Raw genomic sequence first — 22013 nt, forward strand, 5'->3', positions numbered from 1 at the left:
ATGTTGTTCCAAACCTCTATGGCTTACGTTCTTCTGTAGAACATGCAGATATTTTCAAGAACATTGTGTTCCAAACAACATTGGACTCCCCTGAGTTTCATTAAATAGACAAAAAACACTGAAACATTTTTTTTTAAATATCTTTTTTGTGTGTTTTCCAAGCCATACTGGTTTGGAACGATATGAAACGTAAGTAAATAATGACAGAATTTTCATTTCCTCTTAAGAATTTTTTTGGCATAAATATGACCTACAGTACATTTGAGATCTTTATCCAAATCTTCATCTTCTTCACAGAGATCTAAATTATGTTTTATATTTTCACTTAATCAAAATGAACCACAAATACATGTCTGGAAAAACTATGCATATCAACCAAATGCTTCTAGTATCTGTGGAAAACTGTTGGTTGGCTTTCTTGGATGAACTGCTTTCTTCAGGCCCTTCCACAAAGTTTTTATTGGGTCATATCAGGAATTTGACTAGGCCGTTCCAAAACACGGCATTCTTCTGCTTTAACCACCTACAAAACCCACGTTCCCATTATTTCTGAATGCAGTGTTTGCAGTGACTTGCTCTTTGCTATCCTGCCATGGATTTTGATCCTGCATCATCAGGGATTAACCTTAGCCAATGTGTTTTCAATGGAAAATATTAAGTTAAGTTAAAAGACAGTAATAAAATAAAAACAAATAAACAAATTTCAAACAACAGCAAAAAAAAAAAAAAAAAAAAATGCAAAAGAATAAAAAGAGATATGAAATAAACACGGCTTCATTTTTTCCTGGTAGATATACAGTATATTCAGGTAAGAAATATTACAGAAATTAAAGTAATAAAATGTTATTCAGTTATTCAGTCAAGAGCAGATAGTGATTTTCTATGTCTTTTGTTCTTTAATTAACATGACAGACAGCAGCTGGAAAATTAGACTACTGTCACTTTAAGAGCTTTATGCACGGATCCAATATACTGTTACACAACTTGCGTTATCTTTCTCAACTAATTCGATTCCAAAACTGACTGTGTTTAACTGAATACTCACCAAGACGAGTATTTTGACATCATTTTGTATGTATTTGACCGTTTAAGGTACGGCACTCAATTTGGTACTTGCGACTCTCAAGCTGTTTGAGAGGCGGCTTGTGCATGGCACTTATATAGATCAGTGGTGCGCGTGCTTTCGGTGTGAATGTGAAACCTGCAGGAATTAGTAAAGCTATGCGCAATACGAGCACTTTTTAACCAATGAGACCAGTGAGTGAGAGGAGGCGGGAGTGTGTGCCACTTCGCCATCGGAGAGAAGAGAGTGAGAACGTGCAGCTGACGTTATTGCCTGTGCCACTGGCAACAAAACGGGCCAATCATGCGGAAAATCTGCGGATTCTGGTCCCTGGCCGATCGATCGGTGCATCATTAGATGTTACCCTGGAGTTATTTGTAGCTATTAAACAGCTTGCTCTTGGAGTGTTTTTGTTGGATAACCACTATTAAATGGAGCACATATGGACCTCATGGACCTATGAAAAGTGTTTGTAGCCTGGTAGAGCATCATCAACGTTTTTCATAGGTCCTCAGAAATCTCTTTTGACCGAGACATGGCAACTTTTGTCCTGTTTATCCCTGGTATTAGGATACGTTTTTGACGATCTGATCGAAAGTGAACAACACTAAATATAGATGTAAACAGGGTCAAGTGTTTGAGCTTGTCCACTTTTGACCGCTTCCAGAGGTTGTGGAAAACACATTCATCCGGATTGCTTTCATAGTATAGATGCTCATGTGGTCAAATGGGGTCAAACAGCCACAAAAGACTGCCTACTCTCCGCCTGCTGTCGTAATATGTAATCTTTGTAGGACAAGAAACAAGCAATTCAAACTTTGCTGTTGTACCAAATACACAGATTATGGTCGAAATCGCAGCTGCTTCCTTTATCCTTTTCATTCGCCCGTGGTCCAGTTAACATGGATTCGTTCAGTCAATAATATTTGTGTGTATTACTCACACTTCTGCTTCTGTGATGTAGATTGTGAGAAAATAAGAGGGGTGTGTCTTGATGAAATCTGAACAGAAGTGGTCACAGTAGACACATCTAAATACAAGGTGGAAACAGGGCCACAGAAACTCTGTGTGGTGAGAACCAGACTATGATAATAAATACCAAGGATGACTCTTTCAGTAGAACAGGGCTACTAAACTCCCATTAATTAAAACCAAATCCCTCTATCTTTTCTTACATTAAACAACAGTAAAGCCCAAAGTATACTTCAGCCGTCCTGAGTGCAGCCCACTTTTGTGTCAAGGCAGTACAACAGCGCATGTGCGAGTGACTTGAGCACTTGAAAACAAAGTCCACTAGACAGTGCGCACGCGCCGAACGTGCCTTTCCGCGCTCACGGCCAAAGGGCCAAACTTTGAAAGACTTGCGCGCTCAACTGTGCGCAAGACTGAGCAGAACTTGGAAAATGAAGTAAACTCGGGCCTTCAATGAGTGATTCGTTCAATGGCATTTTTATTTAAGGAATGGAAAAGCCACTTAGAATTGTGCTTGGGTTGTTTTGCTTTTTTTAACTGTTAAGGTAACTGTTAAGGTAAGTTTTCTTGCCTGATTCAGTACTGCTTACAGAGAAAAACTTTAAAAGCTGTAGCCCGCAGCACTCCAAACAACAAGCTAAGACTTGTGAGAAAAGAAAGACATTAGAGCAAAGCAAGTAGCTCTTTAGCTTTGCCTCGTCTCAGTCTTTGACAGGCATCACTGACTTTCCTTTAAAGTTCAGTTTTGAATGACCAATTAAACTGTCTTGATCCAAATTGGGTTTTAATTAATTTATTTTGGTTCTGACAAAGGAATTATGCATGGTACTATCTAACAAAAACGATTTTTATTTAGCAAGCTCCAGACATGTGACGGTTTTAATGCAACTTGAGTTGTCATATTCTGACATCAAAAAGTTCCATGTTACTTCCTTTTTTTTTTTACATTACCATAGTAGGGCCTTGTTTCTTTGGATGTACCATGCAATTGTCTTATATTTCTTGGAAATACCATCCTGATATGGTGGTGTTGGTTGTCTTGCTCAACATAATTCTTCCAGTAATGGGCTTGAACCAGTGACCTTAGAATTTCACCCATGGAAAGGACAAGTATCCAAAAATCACACCAATCAATTTTGAAATCCATTTTTAATGTAGACGGATGAATCCTCCTCACCTTCGAGTATTTGGTAGAAATCTATTTATGTATTTTATTTATTGTTTTTGCTAATAAAATGAAGCAATGTAGTTAATATTGAATGATTGTCCATTAATTTCCCTGAAGACTTTGCCAGTAGATAATTTCCATGCCTCCTCTTATACATCATCAAAAACTGTAAATTATATCTATACCATTACATAATTGTTTGACCAGAGGATGTCTTTAGTGTAAGCATTTATTGAAATTGACTTAAAACCCACACAGAGTTAAAACAGTGTAAGCAAGACTTGACAGTTGATCTAAACAGCTATAAAGCATGACACACTCTGCTGAGAGAAAGACCCTTCAAAATCCCACAGGTTCCTTGAGTTTACATTCTTTTCTTCTTTTGTCCAAACACCCATCTGCCAGTCTGCGTGTTTTATCCTCAGTGAGTCACTTGTAATTACACAGTGACCATTTAGCCCTTATCTTCTGCCTTTGTGTCATTGGTGAGCTGGAGAACCAGGTGAGTGGAGGGGAACAGAACATATTTGAGGTGTTGAAGGAGAAATGAGGGAGGGAGAGAGAGTTTGAGACCGATTAGTGGGCTTGACTCTACTTGTTAGTGTTCAAGGGCAGCTGTCTGAACAGCCTTATACAGACATTTCTTCAGCCGTGCTCAGCAGTTTCCTGTTAACTCATTCATTACTTGGAAACTGTGGTGATTTTTCGTGCTACTTTGAAGCAGTGTATTTTTAAAGTTGTGACGGCCTGGTATGTTGTTTCAATTGCTGATATCGATATCTAGAGAGCAACAGTCTCAAACTTTGCACAAAGAATATTGATGAAAACATAACTAAAACAACATGGGCAGATATTGGACATGGCCAGTTAATCTTTCTGGATGATAAAGAGGTTTGATATTATGTTTGCCTTGGGACTTGCTTAGCTTCATCTTGTTTCCGAAACAAAGTCCAGCTTGTCTTGAAGTAATTTACCCAATAAAACTCGGGATGAACAATATGTTGCCCCCCTAAACCGGCACCCATGGTTATCATTCAAAACTGCAGAAACAATTAAACATCCAATATTAGCCAAAAACTGATAAATTAAACAATATTCATTCTTATATATATTGCATCTGTTTCAAAGTGCCTTGATTTAGTCACGAACACGCTTGATGAGCAGTTTGCATTTGCATCTGTTAATGAAGGCAATTGTTTACGTACAGCGTGTGTGTGTGTGTGTGTGTCTTCCTCGTCATTAATAATTTACTGTACACACTGTTTCGTTCCTAGTTCTAGCTCGGCCTTCCCATATTAAAAATGTATGTATTTCCCATAACAGTATGGCTGTCTGTAGAGTCTGAGCCAAGTTCATCCTGATCTCCCTCCTCTTTCACTCATCCTCTTTATCTCCTCTGTGATTTATTTTATCCCGTCTTTCCTTCCATCTGGTTTACCAAAGCCCCCTCCTCCAATAGTAATCAACATCTGGGCTCGAAGAGTGTGTGTGTGTGTGTGTGTACTCGGCAGACCATATAGTCAGTCCTTATTCGGCATTTCTTGAAGAAGGAAGTGGGCTGTGTCCTCAGTGTGATGTCACAGGAAGACAAGATTATATCACAGTTTGGAGGAAATGAGAAGGAAGAGAATGTAGAAAGAAGATATGTTTTTTTTTTTTACAATGGCATCATATTTTTGTTATTTGCACTTTTAAATGCGTATTATGAATAGACTCTATGTTGTTACCCTAGTCCCAGAACCCAGATCTTAAAAAATTATTGTTTTAATGTATGATAATATAAACAAATAGTGAAATATTTGAAGCATTTTAAATTGTGTGAAAATGTCACTCAATTTAGCCCATAATAAACTTTTTATACAATATTATCAAATATTATTATTGTCTTCAATTAGACAGCAGTGTCTAAGAAATGTGAAAAATCAAATAACTTTTTTTTAGGCCAGCTGTAATTTTGTCAAATAATTTAGATAGTGTTAATATATTATTTTATTTTGTATACTTAGGGTACATAAAAATGTACAGAGGAGTGCCAAAAATCTTAAAGGGGACATGACCTGCATTTAAAAAAAGTTTTATAATGTTCTTTGAGGTCCACTTTATAATGTAAGCAAGATTTTTACATCACAAACCCTCTCTTTAAAACCCTCTCATTTGACACTCTCTGTAAAACACTTTGTTCTGATAGGCGTGCCGCATTCAAGACTTGGAAATAAACGCCCACTGCTATGATAGGGTATCAGTTTTGCATGTTAAAATACATTTCAACGTCCCCGCCATTACTGGTGTGGAATTGTTCTAAAACCTTCCAGTGCTGAAAAATGGCAGGCATACATGTTTGAGCCAGAGTCTGATCCCAAATCGGAAGACAACGAACCTACACCTCAAATACTAAGGATACTCCAATCTACGACAGCATGCTAATTAATTATCTTTATTTATATTTATTCCTTCTGTATTTGTGAGGTAATTATTACATTATAAGTGTTTAAACAAAGACGCTACAGAAAGGTGTTTGTCTCGAAACATTTATGCGTATTACATATGCTATATATTTCTTGGTTGTTGCAAATAAAGTTTAAGTAGGCTACTTGGAGTAACTAAAGGTATAGTTGAAAGGATAACCTAGTTTTTCATATAAACGAATTATGAATAAATGTATCATTGTTTGTCGTACTTATATTCATCATTCATAATTTTCAGTAAAGTGAGTGGATATCAAGCCATCTGTAAAGGACAAAACAAAAGTGACTCATGGTAAAAACACTGTTACTCACACATGCAACACTGTCACATCCAATATAGTTCTCACTGAATCATCTTTTATTTTCTGTCTCTGAGAAGCCCGCGTTGAACTGTCACAGAAGCGAACACAAACTGTGTCTTACTGACGAGATCTGGAACTTTGCTAAAAATAATCACAAGGAAGGGAATGTAAATACTGGGCACTGAAAAACGTCTTGTAATCCTTAGAGGCATTTTTATCATTTTGTTGCTCAAGTAGTCCTGTGTTTGCGTCTCTCTCATACTACATGGGCAAATTGGTCGGTGTAGGAAGAATCCGTTGATCTTTTGCAGAGATGGTTTTCCGTCACACTATGATGTCATACTGAGACAAAATCTGAAACGAGTCGTTTCGGGAGCTTGGTTTCAATAAAAGCTTTTTTTTTGGACTAACAAGGAGGCAGTTTTGAGTTCTGAAACTTACAGGATATTTTATAGTATAATAATATTATAAATATTATAAAAAAATAAAAAAAAAGGACAAGGAAAATTAGATTTCTCGATTCATGCCCCTTTTAAAAATGTTAATTCCACCACATAATGCTATTAAACTTGACAGATAATTTAGGATGTGATAAAAATTTCAGATTTCTGTTGTGATGCGTCATGCATGCATGTCCAGTGTTGTCATGGGAGACAAATTAAATAAGCTAATGAGAGCGTGAAAAGCGTTTTAAAAGAGTTTATTTTCTGGCTTAAAGTGTCTATGAAACCACTAAGCGTCTATTCATCTTTTTCTTCTTCCTCTGTACAGAAAACTACAGAAGTCTGCTTTTAGTTGAGTAATTGTGCATGCAGGTGAAAAGATTTAATTTAATAAGCATGGAGGAATGTGAACATGGAGCCAGTGCAGAGGCAGCATTTGAGTTTGAAAATGAACCGCCTGTTTGTGTCCGATTAATTTCTCTAGAGACACTATAAACAGTCCAGGAACAAATGTGCCGCCACATGCGCACACTACGAGTAAGGTGATGTCAGCAAGACATCCTTATTTGTATATATTTGTGATGGACAAATCCAGCTGTTTTTTTTCCATCCGCTGTCAGCTGAATTCTGAAAGGACTTGTTCTGCCAAAACTTGTCGTTTTTGTACTCATCGTCATGTTGTTCCAAATCACTATTCTAAAAGTGCTCCTTCTAAAAAATCTCTCCTTTTGTGTTGGCTGAGTAAATAGAAGTAGAAGTAGAATTCAGGTCTGAACGTTAAGGATTTTTTCTACTGGCCCAGATTTTTACTTGCCCTGTCAATATTTTTTGTCGTTGTTTTTGTCCCATGTAACCTGGTATTTTAATAAATAATGTTATGAAATTTCATAATTCTCAATTCCATTTTTTATTACACAACAAAAACAACTAACCTGACTATTATATAGTGTTTTTAATTACAAGCAATAGCACAAATAAATACAATAGAACAAACATACAAATGAAATAGTGCTTTAAGTTTTTCAGGTGAGTCTAACAGTAATACATTTTAGTATTTCTTACCTGAATACTATAGTAATCAAATGCAAAATAACACTGCAAGGTCTTTACTTTATAAACTAAATATGGATTAATTCTTATTAAAGCTACATAAGCTATTCAGTCAATAGCGCACAGAAAGCCGTCTATCAACCAGCGCATGAGATCCAAATTGAGTTCTCTTTTGCATATGCTTGCACTTGAATCGTTTTAAAGTGCACCTATTATGTTTTTTTTCCAATATTGCCTTCCATGTAGTGTGTAAAATAGCTGTTTGTGAATGTAAAAGGTTTGCAATGTTTAAAAGATCAAAGTGCATGACAAATAAATGTATTGTCTCCCAAAAGAAAGAATACATTTTGGTAAAAACTGCCAAAATGAGTCATTAGCAATTCCAGTTTCACTTCCTGTTATATACCTACGTAACAATAGGGGCTTTCACATGGGGTAGTGATAGGAACACTGTTACCTAGCCACACCGGTCTCCCGAGAACTAAATGTCCAATAGGGCCATTCTCCTGGTTGCATTTACACTGCCAATCGACTCTCAGAAGTGACGTAAGCCGGTCGACAGCGATGTCATTTAAGCACAGCATTTAACAACTCCCCAGCCTAAAGGTTGAGAAATGCCTGGACTTCGTCATCGGTCCATCTATCGTTGTTTTCCATTTAAATGGAATTAGTTAATGGAGTTTTTATAAATTGTGGGTGCCGGTGTTTTATATGGCATGTGTTTGGCCAATCAACATACACTTATGTCACTGGTAGTTCCTATTGTGCTGGGTTAGACCCTACTCTGAAATAGGAGCTAACTTAGTCCCTCTAAAAGGCGTTCCTATAACTAAAATAATTCCCAGGTCCTGCAGTGCGAATATGGCAAAAAACACTTCTGCCAGTAGTTAGGAACTATGAAAACTTTTGTCTAAAAGCCCCTAATGTAACAAATTTGCATAATGCACATCTATGGTCTTTATTGGCTGACCATGAACAACGTCTACTTTGACCCGCCCTCAAACACTGTACTTGTAGCTGAGGCCTGGATTTGGAGTTCAGTTTGTGTTGTTGACATGTTGAGAAGATGCTGTTCAATTAAATTCAATTTACATGCACTTCAAAAGTATCATCGAGGAGTCGCGCTGGAATTGATACGGTAAACCCGACACCAATGTTACGGTTCATATCACTGTATCAATTGCTGAGGAAGAGCTGAAATTTAGATATAGGAATGGGCATTTCATTTCCGAAAAAGTGGTAGACCAATCACAACAGCATGGGCTGTCTGACCAATCAGAGCAGGCTCTCGGAAAGGAGGGGTTTAAAGTGACTGCATCTTCTTTTTACTGTATATGGTTCAAACAAGTCGTTTTCAGACTCTCTGAGAAATGAGGTGATGTGCAATTTTTAATATGAGAAAATTAAAGTGATTTTTAACCTTGGATGCATGTAAACCTTTTGTAGGAGACCTCCAAAACAAAATTAGGAACCTTTAAAATGGCATAATATGGGCACTTTAATATAGTTTGAATGCATAAACTGTAAAACTTAAAAATTTGCAAATGAAATGCAGTACTGGCCCGATCGGGACAGTGACAATTCCGTCAGCTGCCCAGACAGTCTTTTACAGTGGCTCCGGGCCATCGGGCAGTCCTTATTGTCGAGCCCTGGAATTTCCATTTCAACTGTTCCTTCAAGAACAGGCTCTGTTTGTGCATGTATGTAATGTGTGAGAATGTGATATGCGGTCAGTTTGAAGTTTCCAGAACCTGCTTTCTCTCCTGAGCACCGGAATGTTGAGCACTTCCTTTCTTTGTCTGCCCCCATTGTTGGTACTTGCTGGGCTTGTTTCGATCAGACAGACTTCTCCTCCTACCTCACACATTTCTAACCACACTTGTCTCTTTGTTCATTATGCCTCAGTCTCTCTTCCCTCTCTGTTTGTCATCCTTTTCCCAGTGTCCAACCCCTGTTTTCCGTTTCACTTTCTTGCAGTTTGAAAAGCAGTTTTATTGATATAAAAGGGTGACGCTGTAAATGTTGTTAATGTCATCTCTCTCTCTTTCTTTCTTTCATATGCACAGTGAGTCAAGTATCTGTCAGGCGCGGGCCACTGTGATGATCTACGATGATGGCAATAAGAAGTGGGTCCCAGCAGGCACGGGCCCCCAGGCTTTCAGCAGGGTCCAAATCTATCACAACCCAAGCAATAACGCCTTCAGAGTGGTGGGACGCAAAATGCAGACCGACCAGCAGGTAAACAAACTACAGTCAGACAGATGTAGCTTGTAGTTGTGGACAAACAAACCATTTTTCATTGAAGGTAATACTGCATGTAGGTGACACATTCAGGGTAACTGGAAATAAAATCATTCCGCCTCAAGCTAACACTTTAAAATAGTTTGCAAGAACTGACTTCAATAATTTTTTTCATGGTTAAAGACCAGCAGCACATGCTGCAGTCTAACACTGTGTTGTTAAAGGGATAGTTCACCCAAAAATGATTAATTTCCTGACCCTCATGTGTTTTCAGACCTGTATTTATGTTTTTCCTACAGAACACAAAAAAGAAATTTACCAGGAGGTCTATTCTGTGTGCATACTGGGATGTTGAGCATCAAAGATGAGCAAAAAAACTGTACAAATATGATAAAGGTGCTCCATAAAGGATAGGGATGCACTGATACCGATACCAGTACTCGGGTGTCGGTACGATACTGTGCTCATGTACTCGTACTCGTAAAACTACCCCGATACAACCGCACCCGATATACCACTTTAAAGGAACACTCCACCGTTTTTTGAAATAGGGCTTATTCACCTTCTTTCCTACATTTAGATAGGTGGGCAAATGCATTTTTGTCTCAGTGCATGCATTGTTTTAGTTTGACAGGGTCAGCGCTAGCTTAGCTTAGCATAATGAATGGAATCCTTTGTTGCCAGCTAGCATGTCCTGAGTAAAAGTTATATAAAAAAATAAAAAAATAAAAACTAATTACTTCTTGTGGCCTGCGTATTCACAACGAGTACAAATAGTGATGCAGATTAACACTAGGCGATTTCCTATGCAGATATTGACTTATATGTTAAGGACTATATTAGGGGGAAGCACAGGCGAAGCACTGCTACTTGGGCGTGATATCTCTGCACCCAAGTAGCAGTGCTTCGCCTGTGCTTCCCCCTAATATAGTCCCAAGTCAATATCTGCATAGGAAATCGCATAGTGTTAATCTGCATCACTATTTGTACTTGTTGTGAATACGCAGGCCACAAGAAATAATTAGGTGGGTTTTTTTTTATTTTATATATTACTTTTACTCATGACATGCTAGCTGGCAACAAAGGATTCCATTCATTATGCTAAGCTAAGCTAGGGCCGACCCTGTCAAACTAAAACAATGCATCCACTGAGACAAAAATGCATTTGCCCACCTATCTAAATGTAGGAAAGAAGGTGAATAAGCCCTATTTCAAAAAACGGTGGAGTGTTCCTTTAAGGGGCCGTTCACATATCAGGTCTAAAATGCGTGGAAATCGCGGCCACGCCGCTTTCTCCTCCTTTCCGCAAGCACTCGCGCTCCCGTGGCGTCTGTCGTTGCTATGCAACCATGAACATAGGCACGCCGGGAAAAACGATCGCTCCACACCGCGTTGCTTCTACTATGAGTGCCTACATTTGAAATAACGAATTTGCACGCGCAAAAAACGCGATATGTGAATGGCCGCTTATGGCAACGAGACATTAGCCTAACCTCTCGTCACTATGCTCTGCTAAATTGTCAAGAGGAGGGGGGACGGGTGAGAAATAGCTCCTTTAACACAAGCAATTTGATTATACAAGTTGTATATTTACTTTGTTACAGTCAGAAAGTGAAAAACATCTGATGAAAATAAAACATTGTTAGAAGAACTGTATGGTATTATTAAGTACTCATATCGGTACTTGGTATCGGCGAGTACCCAAATGTAAGTACTTGTGCTTGTACTTGGTCTGAAAAAAAGTGGTTATCGGTGCATCCCTAATAAAGGAATTCATTTGGAAATACAAGTGACCCCATCAAAACACTTGAGATGATTTAAAGTGCTTTTTTCAAATATTACCTTTCATGTGTGTAATAAAACTGTTAATGTAAAAGGTCTGCAAAGTTTTAAAGATCAAAGTGACAATGACACTATCCCTTCTTTTGGATAATTTAAATTTTGTTTGGTCGTCTGGTAAAATACCGGTGGTACACCAATACACACAGGTTTATATACATTCAAAACCTGACGTTAATGTGGCTGTGTCCTATCTTTCTGTATGTATTTCTGAGATAAAAGAATGGATGTCTAGTAATTTTCTATGTCTGAACAGTGACAAGACGGAAGTAATGCTCGTTGGCTCCCCCCACCAGCTACGTAAGGCTGAGTCTCCAGCCTTAAGTGTAGAAGGTTCTACACTTCAATTTCATACAAAACTAAAAAATTTGGGAGTAATATTTGATAGTAACCTAACATTTGTTCATCATGTTAAGCACTGTTAAGACATCATTTTTTCATCTAAAAAATATAGCAAAATTGCGTCCCATGCTGTCACTTCCTGTGGCTGAAAAGCTAATCAACATCTTTGTATTCTCTAGAATTGATTACTGTAATGCCTTGTTGGCCGGGGTCTCAAAAGCTACCCTCAACAGATTGCAGTTGGTGCAGAATGCAGCCGCGCGAATTTTATCTGGTAATAGAGCAGGGGATCACATTACCCCTGTACTGGAATCCTTACACTGGCTGCCTATCAGATTCCGTGTTGATTTTAAAATTCTAATGCTTACTTATAAGGCCTTGCATGGTCTGACACCTCTGTATATCACTGAACTTTTAACCCCTTACACACCAGTACGTGATCTTCGCTCCTCGGATGCTGGCCTTTTAATTGTCCCGAATACTAGACTCAAATCCATGGGTGATAGGGCCTTTTCGGCGAATGCTCCAAAACTTTGGAATTCCCTGCCTGTGGAGATTAGGCAAGCTGAATCTCTTAGTGTTTTTAAATCTTCCCTGAAAACTTATTTGTTTACGGTAGCTTTTACATAACTGTTTATATTTGCTATGTTATTGTTATTTATCATACATTTCATTGTTTTATTTTGCATTGTTTGTTCTGTTGTAGGTTTTATGTTTTGTGAAGCGCTTTGAGATGCTTTTTAAAGGCGCTATATAAAATAAAGTTTATTATAAAATACCATCATCTTGAAAAGAAGCAACAGTAATTCCTATACCTAAACCAGGAAAAGATCATACTAATCCAAATAACACTCTGCCAACTGCTCTTACCAGTAGCCTTTGTAAAACCATGGAAAGGATGGCAAATAATCATTTTGTCTGGATACTGGTATTAAAGAAACAAATAAGTGACTACCAGTGTGGTTTTAGACGAGAAAGAGCACTTTGGATAAATTGATTAGATTAGAATCATACATCCGAGATACAAAATGTCGCTGTTTTTTTGTTTTGTTTTTTTTTATCTGGAAAAAACATATGATACAACTTGGATGTATGGCATTTTGAAATGCCTGTATCAAATGGGTTTAGAGGACGATTACCCATCTTCATCTCCAACTTTTTGGCTAGTAGATATCGCAGAGTCCAAATAGGAAACACTATCAAATTTACCCAAACAAGAACTTGGAGTTCCTCAGGGAAGCATACTCTCAGTCATTCTTTTCAGTATTAAAATGAATGGCATTATTAATATTGTTGGATCCAATACATTCTGTACCTTATATGTGGTTGATCTTTGCATCTGTTACAGAGGGAAGAATTAATTGAAAGACAATTACAGTTATTTATTTACAGGATTCATTTGTGGTCAATAGAAAATGCATGCATTTATATGTTTGTATACCGATCAAACACGTTCTTTCTTTTTTGAAAGTAAACAATATTATTGTTAGTATAATAAAAATTATTATAATAAATAACACTTCTGATAATTCAGCTTTTCCATTTTTTATTATTTTAAAATAGAATTTTGCATTGTTATAAGATTTTACAAATTTAATGTTTTTAATGTATTTTTTATTAACTGACTTAAAACTTATGTTGTTTGACTTGAGTGTTCCTTTTGAATATAGTGCACGAATCATATTGGTGCATATAGTGCGCAAATCATATTTTTGAAGCTTAACATCCTCAGCATCCATCCACTTTCATCAAATAGAAAAGAGCAGCCTGGACATTCTACTAAACGTCTGTCACCTGATGACCCAAATTAAATTTTTGGGTGAAATATTCCTCTAACTGACGGAATGGAAATAATTAGTCTATTTCCCAGTTTTACAGTCCATCCATCACCTGCATCCCTCTATCTTGAGTTCTCTCTTCCTCCTCCCAGCTCGGTCGCCCTCTATACGCACAGACACGAATGCTCTCCAGAGATGACTACTAAAGTAGTGTTGTTGTTTCCTGTAAGATAGCCAAACCATTTCCTGTGCCAGTTAGGCCCTCCTCCCCCATTCCCATGTCTCTACCTCTCCACAGTCCATCTGTCTGATTCCTCAAACTCATTTTTCTTTGTCTGAATGACTCAGTGACTTTTATCTCTTTCCGTCACTGTTTCTCAGAAGTGTCTGCTTTCTTAGTTGTTTTATATGTATTTTTATGATGGCGCTTCTGTGTGGATGGCATGTTGAGCTTTTTTGGACATTTTCGTCTTTTCTTCTCTCTCTTCCCTTTTTCCTCCGCCGCTCTGCTTTGTGGAATTCATGATTGTAATACAAACAGAGAAACGAAGTGTCAGCACATTCACTGAAGACAGACGAACGAACACACACACACACACACACACACACACACACACACACACACACACACACACACACACACACACACACACACACACACACACACACACACACACACACACACACACAGGTCTCCGTGTTTTATGGGGACTTTCCATAGAATGATTTTTATACTGTACAAAATGTATTTCTAGTCTCCTAACCCTAAACCTACCCAGCACAGAAAACTTTCTGCATTTTCACATCTCCAAAAGACATCATTTAGTATTATTTACAAGCTGATTTCTCCATGGGGACCAAAAAATATCTCCACAAGGTCAAAGATTTCTGGTATTACCATTCTTAGTATTCTTATTCTAATTCTTATAACATAGGGAATCCCTGAAACACACACACACATACACAAACACGCGCACACACACATGTGCTCTGCAGCGGTAGAGCCCCCTCGTGGACATTGTTAAATAAGCATATATTCTTGCTGGAATATACAAATAAGTTTACAAATCTGACACTTTGCTGTTGAACTACTTTGAGTATGAGCAAATAATTTGGTGCATTTTTAGTGCATTTAAATAAATGTGAATCTAGATCTTGTTTAAAACGCATGTGCCATGTTCTTGGACATGTAGTCTTTGTATTTATGCTGGATTCATTCTTGGATTCATTATAACAGTTTAAATAATCGCAAAAAAACATATATTGATATTTACTGAAATAAAAGCACCCAAATGTAGATCATTTAGGATAAATTATTTATGGTGGCAGACGAGTGAATTCTTTATTAGAAAAGTGAATTTAGAGATGAATATTGTTTTATGTGGTTTAATGTATGTTTGTCATAGGCCTACAGTCCATGGCAGTCCATTTTTTCAATTGCATATATCAATCTTTTCACATTTGCGTATCTTCAATAAAAAATTGTGTGAAATTTTTTGTTTTTCAAAACGCTCTTTGAGAACCTTGCATTTTGGTTCCTTCGGGTGGTCAGTTCTTGCACGCAAGAATGCGTCCTGATTTTTCAGGAATTTATTTGAGAAATATTTTTCAAATCTCAACTGTCGGGTCAGAGGTCAAACCCAAACCCATCGCTTCGCTTCAGAAGGCCTTTATTAATCCCCGGAGTTCTTTTATAATGGATGGATGCACTTTTTTGAGCTTCAAAATCAGGACCGCTATTCACTACCATTATAAAGCTTGGAAGAGCCAGGACATTTTTTAGCATAACTCCAGATGTATTTTGTCTGAAAGAAGAAAGTCATTTATACCTAGGATGGCTTGAGGGTGTGTAAATCATGGGGTAGTTTTCAATTTTGGGTGAAATATCCCTTTAACTCTCAGTACAATTGCATCAGCTTGACAACAAAAAAGAGCCCTACAAAAGTAAAAAAATATATATATCATTCAGAAATGTAAAATATGTTCATCATAAAAGAAGTGTATTTAAGTAATAGTCTATAATGAATAGCATTTAAAAAATAATTGTCACACTGATTATGCACGAATATGCATGCATTTTTATCTTCTCCAATAAACTACAGTTTATACTTGTGTGCATTTATGGCTTAATTTACATTTAGACATTTGTGTCTTTTCTTGTACAGGTTGTGATGAATTGTCCAATTGTAAAGGGATTAAAATATAATCAGGCCACGCCAAACTTCCACCAATGGCGGGACGCTCGGCAGGTGTGGGGACTGAATTTTGGCAGCAAGGAAGATGCAGCGCTGTTCGCCAATGGCATGATGCACGCGCTCGATATCATCAACACCTCCACTGATGGAGGTAACGTATACTCCCATTTACATCCCATTGTGACAGGGCGTATCTGTTCAACACAACCTTTTACAACTGCATTGTCATTAGGTTTCCCCACACGGCCCGTGTCCAATGGACCATCACCTGAAGAGCTGGAACAACAGAAGAGGTACAAACTTATTTGTTGTTGTGTGTGTAACAAAGAACTTGACAGGTTTTATTTGATCAGTATTTTCATTAAGCGATTTTGTTTTTGTTCGCTGTTTCCTTGGTCAATCTTTAACCTCATTTACAGATGCACACACACACACACAAGCACACACTCTCAAGGGATTTACTGGTATTAACGCTCAAGTCTTTAGCTTTCCGTGAGCCCCTGAAGTGATGGGGCAAAAGTCCCCGGACAGGTCAGGTCTTCTGACACTTAAATCCTCTTCTTCTTTCTGGATACTACAGGGTAAAAAAAAAAATAAACATTTGTGTCTTTTTAAAACTTAAAATCGTGTTGGGGACACTTAATGTTCAACAATATTATTTACTAAATGCACTGACGCTATTGGATGACAATTGAACTGAGCTGGACAATGACATCACTGTTTTCAACAGAGCTGTTTTCTAGATGAACTGAATTATTACATTATTGGTGAACTTCACACAGTTATTAAACCAAACTGAATCAACACTGAACTGATTTCAACTGAGTACTGTTTATTATTGTCTTTTTAGAGCTGCTTTACAGCAGAATTGAACTCTTGTTTGTGTCATTGAATCATTATTTGACTGTTTATCACTGTAAAGCTGCTTTGAAGCAATCTGTATTGTATAAAGCGCTATAAAAATAATGGTGACTTGACAGATTAGGATTTGGAAATTATGTGAGTCAGACTCGAACTTGCATTGCCCACATGAGCAGTAAAGTTCAACTATTTCTGATAGCCGTTATGCTACAGCTCTGATTTAAATCCGGCTCAATTTTAATTGTTCATGGACATCTTTTTATAACTACTGCACAGCTATTTTAGGTTACTGTGCCATTATTTGAACAAATATTTGTGGCAGAAAAGTTTTTGGCAGTCCACATTGACATCACCCTATGTATAGGGAAATTGTACAGTGAATGATTTTTAAAGCAATTTTATAGTGGTAATAATAGTGTTTTTTAAATTAATAAGAACATTCAAGAGACAATATCCCTGCCAGCAGAGGAAAACTCTGGAATGAGACTGTAATTCCAGAACATTCTCTCTCTCTCTCTCTCTCTCTCTCTCTCTCTCTCTCTCTCTCTCTCTCTCTCTCTCTCTCTCTCTCTCTCTCTCTCTCTCTCTCTCTCTCTCTCTCATATCTCTCTCTCATATCTCTCTCTCTCTCTCTCTCTCTCTCTCTCTCATATCTCTCTCTCTCTCTCTCTCTCTCATATCTCTCTCTCTCTCTCTCTCTCTCTCTCTCATATCTCTCTCTCTCTCATATCTCTCTCTCTCTCATATCTCTCTCTCTCTCTCTCATATCTCTCTCTCGGTCTGTCTGTTGTTATGGTTACCTTGATAAAGACTTTACATGGAGCCTGTTGACTCATGAGTCATGTCTTGACTTGACTGAAATGTTTTGAATGGCTTAACATGAAACTTGGCATTGCAGTCTCGTAAGTGCCTCAAAGAGTACGTATGTTTATGCGTGTAAGTTTGCATGCATGTTGCGTGCTTAAAGTGTTTTATATATACAGGCTCATTTAAGAGTTCTCAGAATGATTCAAAATATGTAAACCCACCAAATAATTGCATCCCACTGCTTCAACCCAGTGACTGCATTGGCAACAGTGTCAAATTAAGATATATTTTCACCCTATGCCTTTTCTAAATGCATGGTATAGGTTTTATTGTGAATACTTATTTGTGTATATGTTTTATTTCAAACAAAATATTACATTTTAATCAAAATGTCATAACTGGATCTTCCGGATGAAAATTGACAGAACTCTCTGGTGACGTATGCATGTTTTCTCCAGTCATTTAGTCCGCTTAAACCCTGACCCTGAAAGCTCTTTTTTCTTTTTTGATAATCCGTTACACTTGGATGTACGTAATGTGGACGATTAATCGATATTTCTGTTTCAATTCGGCTTTCATTTGGAAGAATGTATTATATTCATATTATTTCATAATGTTTTATTGTTTTTCTTTTGAATTTATTTTAATTTGACATTTTTCATGATTTAATTATTGACCAAAATAATTGCAATGCCTTCATGTTTTTCCCCTGCAGATTGGAACAGCAGAGGTTGGAGCAGCTAGAGAAGGAGAGACAGGAAAGAGAAAGACAAGAGAGAGAACGACAGGAAAGAGAAAGACAAGAAAGAGAACGACAGGAAAGAGAACGGCAAGCAGCTTCAGGTCAGTGGAAATTGTTCACTTCAATGAAGTAGAGGTAAACTGTATACTTTATGATTGAAAATATTTTGTATGAATGCACAGTGGTATGTCATGTCATTGTTGTCATTGCTTTGACAATCAGGTTTAGTGTTGTCACGATACCAAAATTATTGTTTCGATACCGATACCAAGTCAAGTATTGCGATTTCGATACTTTTTCGATACTTTTCCTGAAAAGGGAGAAACACTCTCAAATATCATTGCTGTGCTTTATTTTAAAACCGGGACAACATTCTAATCATTTAACACACTAATAAATGAACATATGAACAGCAGATATAGCCTATTAAACATTTGAACAAAATATGAAATATAAAAATACAAAAAATAAATTAGAGCAATGACATTCAAGGTAAATTTTTTTATAAATTTAGCAGCATTATCTCATTTATCAAAAGAAACATAAGAGCTTTATCTTGATTCTGAACTTTGAATAAAAATATGAACAGCGATTATACTAAACAATGTTTAATATTGGTAACATATGATAAGCCTCATTGGTGATATATTTGACATGTGGGGAGAGAGTTGTGGAAGGCCTATACTTCATGTTAAACATAAATGTATAGCAGCAAAGACAACGTCGGCAGTGTTGACGGCAAAATAGGCTACAGAATAATTCGTTATACTGAGAGGTGCAATATTTGAAAATCGATAATATTTTTTTAAATTACATTTATATTGTATTTATGTCAAAACTTTTAAACATCAAAATGTCATTTATTAATATGTATTCGTGTCAAAATGACATAGAAACATCTTTTCCTATTCTATTTTGCCTGGGAACGCTTCCAACACGCTTGCGTGACGCATGAAAAATAGGCGTCGGTTCTATTTCTAGCATGTACGCGTTTTCCGCGCGTCTCGAGCTGCGCCCAGACGCGTGTGTCACGCAGGCAGTTAACATGGGAGCCGACATAAAAACGCAGCCAGTGTGTCGCCGGCCTTACAAATCTGGAACGCGGTCATTCTTAGAAGTATCGATTCTAATAAATTAAGGAATCGTGACGTTTTTAATTTCCGATTTACTTTTGAAGTATTGGTGCACCGTGCAAAAGAGCAAGGTAGGCAACGTACTTCCATATGTCACTCCTCGCGTCATCTTTTTCTACGAGTCGTGGACCACTTGTGCTCGCACATGCAGCCATCTCGCTGTAGTGTTTTGTCACATGACACTGACAGCGGCAGGTTCTTTGCTGCGTGCGTCAGGAAAAAAAACACAGACGTCCATAGGGAGGCGTTTTTTTTTTTTTTTTTTTTTTTTAAGTATCGATACTGATAAATTTAGGTATCGTGACGTTTTTAATTTCCGAGTATCGCGATACTTTTGAAGTATCGGTACACCGTGCAACACTTCAGGTTACAGTAGAAAACAGTAGAATTCCCAATTCATTATTATTGTTTTTAAAAAAGTAATATTATTTAAAATTGAAAAAAAAAATATTATTAATTTTATCATTTTAAATGATAAAACATTATATACATTAGGGCTGCAACAACTAATCGATAAAATCGATAATAATCGATTATGAAAATCGTTGTCAACGAATGTCATTGTCGATTAGTTGGTCTGCTCACGTCACGGGGAGCGTTACTGATGACGTCACTTTCATGACAACGCAGTCACGCGAAATGGCAGAGAGTAATCGGAGAGAAACATCAGCACGGCAAGCAAAAACTGTATTCTCATTATTATGAAGATGTGAAAATGGTATAGTCTAGTTTAATTCAATGCTACTGTGTAAACAGCTTTGTTTACTAACTTCGGGACAGTCACACTAGATCTATTTTGTATCGAGCATCAGGTTGCGCAATCAGTTCGCTCGCAACATAAGTGATGGATTAAAATAGCGCTACCGCAGAAATAGGTTAAATTAAATGGTGTTTACAAAGTGAAGCACTAAATATAAAGGCAGTTAATAACAGCAGCAGTAAAATAGTGTTTTTTAGTCACTGTAGTCAGTGGTTTTCAGCGAATGCTTGTGCAGTAATACATAATTTTTTCTGTACTTTTAATCAAGCCTGTTGTCAGCTGCGTACCTCCATTCCGCTCTCTTTTTATAGCATTTGTCTACTATGTAAGGGATAATCCCGCTTATTACATGGCTACCCACCAAATAAATCAATAATTTTACACAAAATATTGATTTAAAAAGGAGTTTCTTGATTTAAAAATGATTGTATTGCTTCCGCTAGAAAATAGTCCGTTCCGTCTCTACGGTTAGAATCCTGTGTCCATAGCAACGCTCTGTTTTTCTGGTGTGTTATACTTCGCAGCGGTCTGTTATCAAGAAATAACAGATCGCATTCTACATTGGAATTCAAAATCTGCTGCTTAATATCTTATTACAAACATGTTTGTGTCCTAATTTCATAATGTGAAGTTTATATGAGCAGCGCAACTCAATATTTTGTTTTGTTTATTTATATTTTGGATATTTAAAGAAGTTTTACTGTTTAAAAACTGGACAAACTTTTGTGTTTGGGGTTTAAAATGTAAAAATTTAAGATTATATTAGTAAAACTCAATGTGTGGCTTTTGCACTTTTTAAAGTACACTTTTACACATAAATACCCTGATTTAGGGTTTTATTTAGTTATAAACAAAAATCAAATTGAATTAAAAAAAACCACCTATCCGATTAATCGATTAATCGAAAAAATAATCGTCCGATTAATCGATTATCAAAATAATCGTTAGTTGCAGCCCTAATATACATTATACATGTAATAAATGTACACTTTACATACATACATACATACATACATACATACATAAAAAATGCACCTACTATTTTAACATTTACAGCATGTGTGTGTGAGAATAGGGTGTGTGTGTGTGTGTGTGTGCGCGTGTATGAGCGTTATTGTAACTTAAGTACACTACACAAGTACACAATTTCATGCGTTTTTAGTATCTACTAGTGTTTATTAGTTCTAAATGCTCCTGTTGTCTGCTGTGTTCAGACTTAAGTTGTGTACTTTCATGGAACAGATAAAATAAAAAGGGAGTTCATATATCTGACTGCTTGTATTCATTGACGAAAATATAGCCATGTGCAGTTATATATTACAAAAGTTGACATGATGATAATCATAATCAAATTGAGTCATGAGACCAGTGACGATTCACACCCCTGCAAACCAAACCTGTCTACCCCTATTTCTGAGCTTATACATATTTAATTAATATGTAATTTGTTGTGTGTGTGTGTGTGTGTGTGTGTAAATGATGTGCTGTTGTTCTACTGTAGTCATTCCTCCTCCTCCACCACCACTGGCCCCTGGAGGCCCTCCGGCTCCCCCTGGACCCCCACCTCCCCCTGGGCCCCCTCCGTCTGGACCTCCCCCACCACCTGGTCCTCCCCCCATGGGAGGAGGAGGAGGAGGAGCTCCACCTCCACCTGCTCCTCCACTGCCCTCTTCTGGAGGAGGTGGAGGTGGGGAAGGAGGAGCAGGTGGCGGGGGTCTCGCTGCTGCTCTGGCAGCTGCCAAACTGCGCAAAGTGGCCAAGGTGAGACAATGAGTGACATGAGAATCACAATAAGAGAATTTCCAGAGGTTGAAATAATGTGTCACTTCCTTGTAACATTATTTATGGCCTT

The 22013-nt window shown here is 37.4% G+C and overlaps 1 protein-coding gene across 4 annotated transcripts in view; it reads left to right on the forward strand.

The window, feature by feature from the left end:
* vaspb (vasodilator stimulated phosphoprotein b) overlaps positions 1-22013 on the forward strand; it is a 51972-nt gene that overhangs the window by 17205 nt on the left and 12754 nt on the right. For 2 of the 4 annotated variants that reach the window (XM_084408675.1, XM_084408676.1), the window contains exons 2-6: positions 9530-9701; positions 15829-16009; positions 16091-16151; positions 18242-18369; positions 21663-21922. In XM_084408675.1, the coding sequence (XP_084264801.1) occupies positions 9530-9701; positions 15829-16009; positions 16091-16151; positions 18242-18369; positions 21663-21922 (802 nt within the window). Of the gene's footprint in view, positions 1-9529; positions 9702-15828; positions 16152-18241; positions 18370-21662; positions 21923-22013 lie in introns of all 4 variants that reach the window. The other 2 variants (XM_084408673.1, XM_084408674.1) reach the window with 1 other exon arrangement.

Source organism: Rutilus rutilus (genome assembly GCF_951802725.1).
Source record: "Rutilus rutilus genome assembly, chromosome: 5".
Taxonomy (NCBI): domain Eukaryota; kingdom Metazoa; phylum Chordata; class Actinopteri; order Cypriniformes; family Leuciscidae; genus Rutilus; species Rutilus rutilus.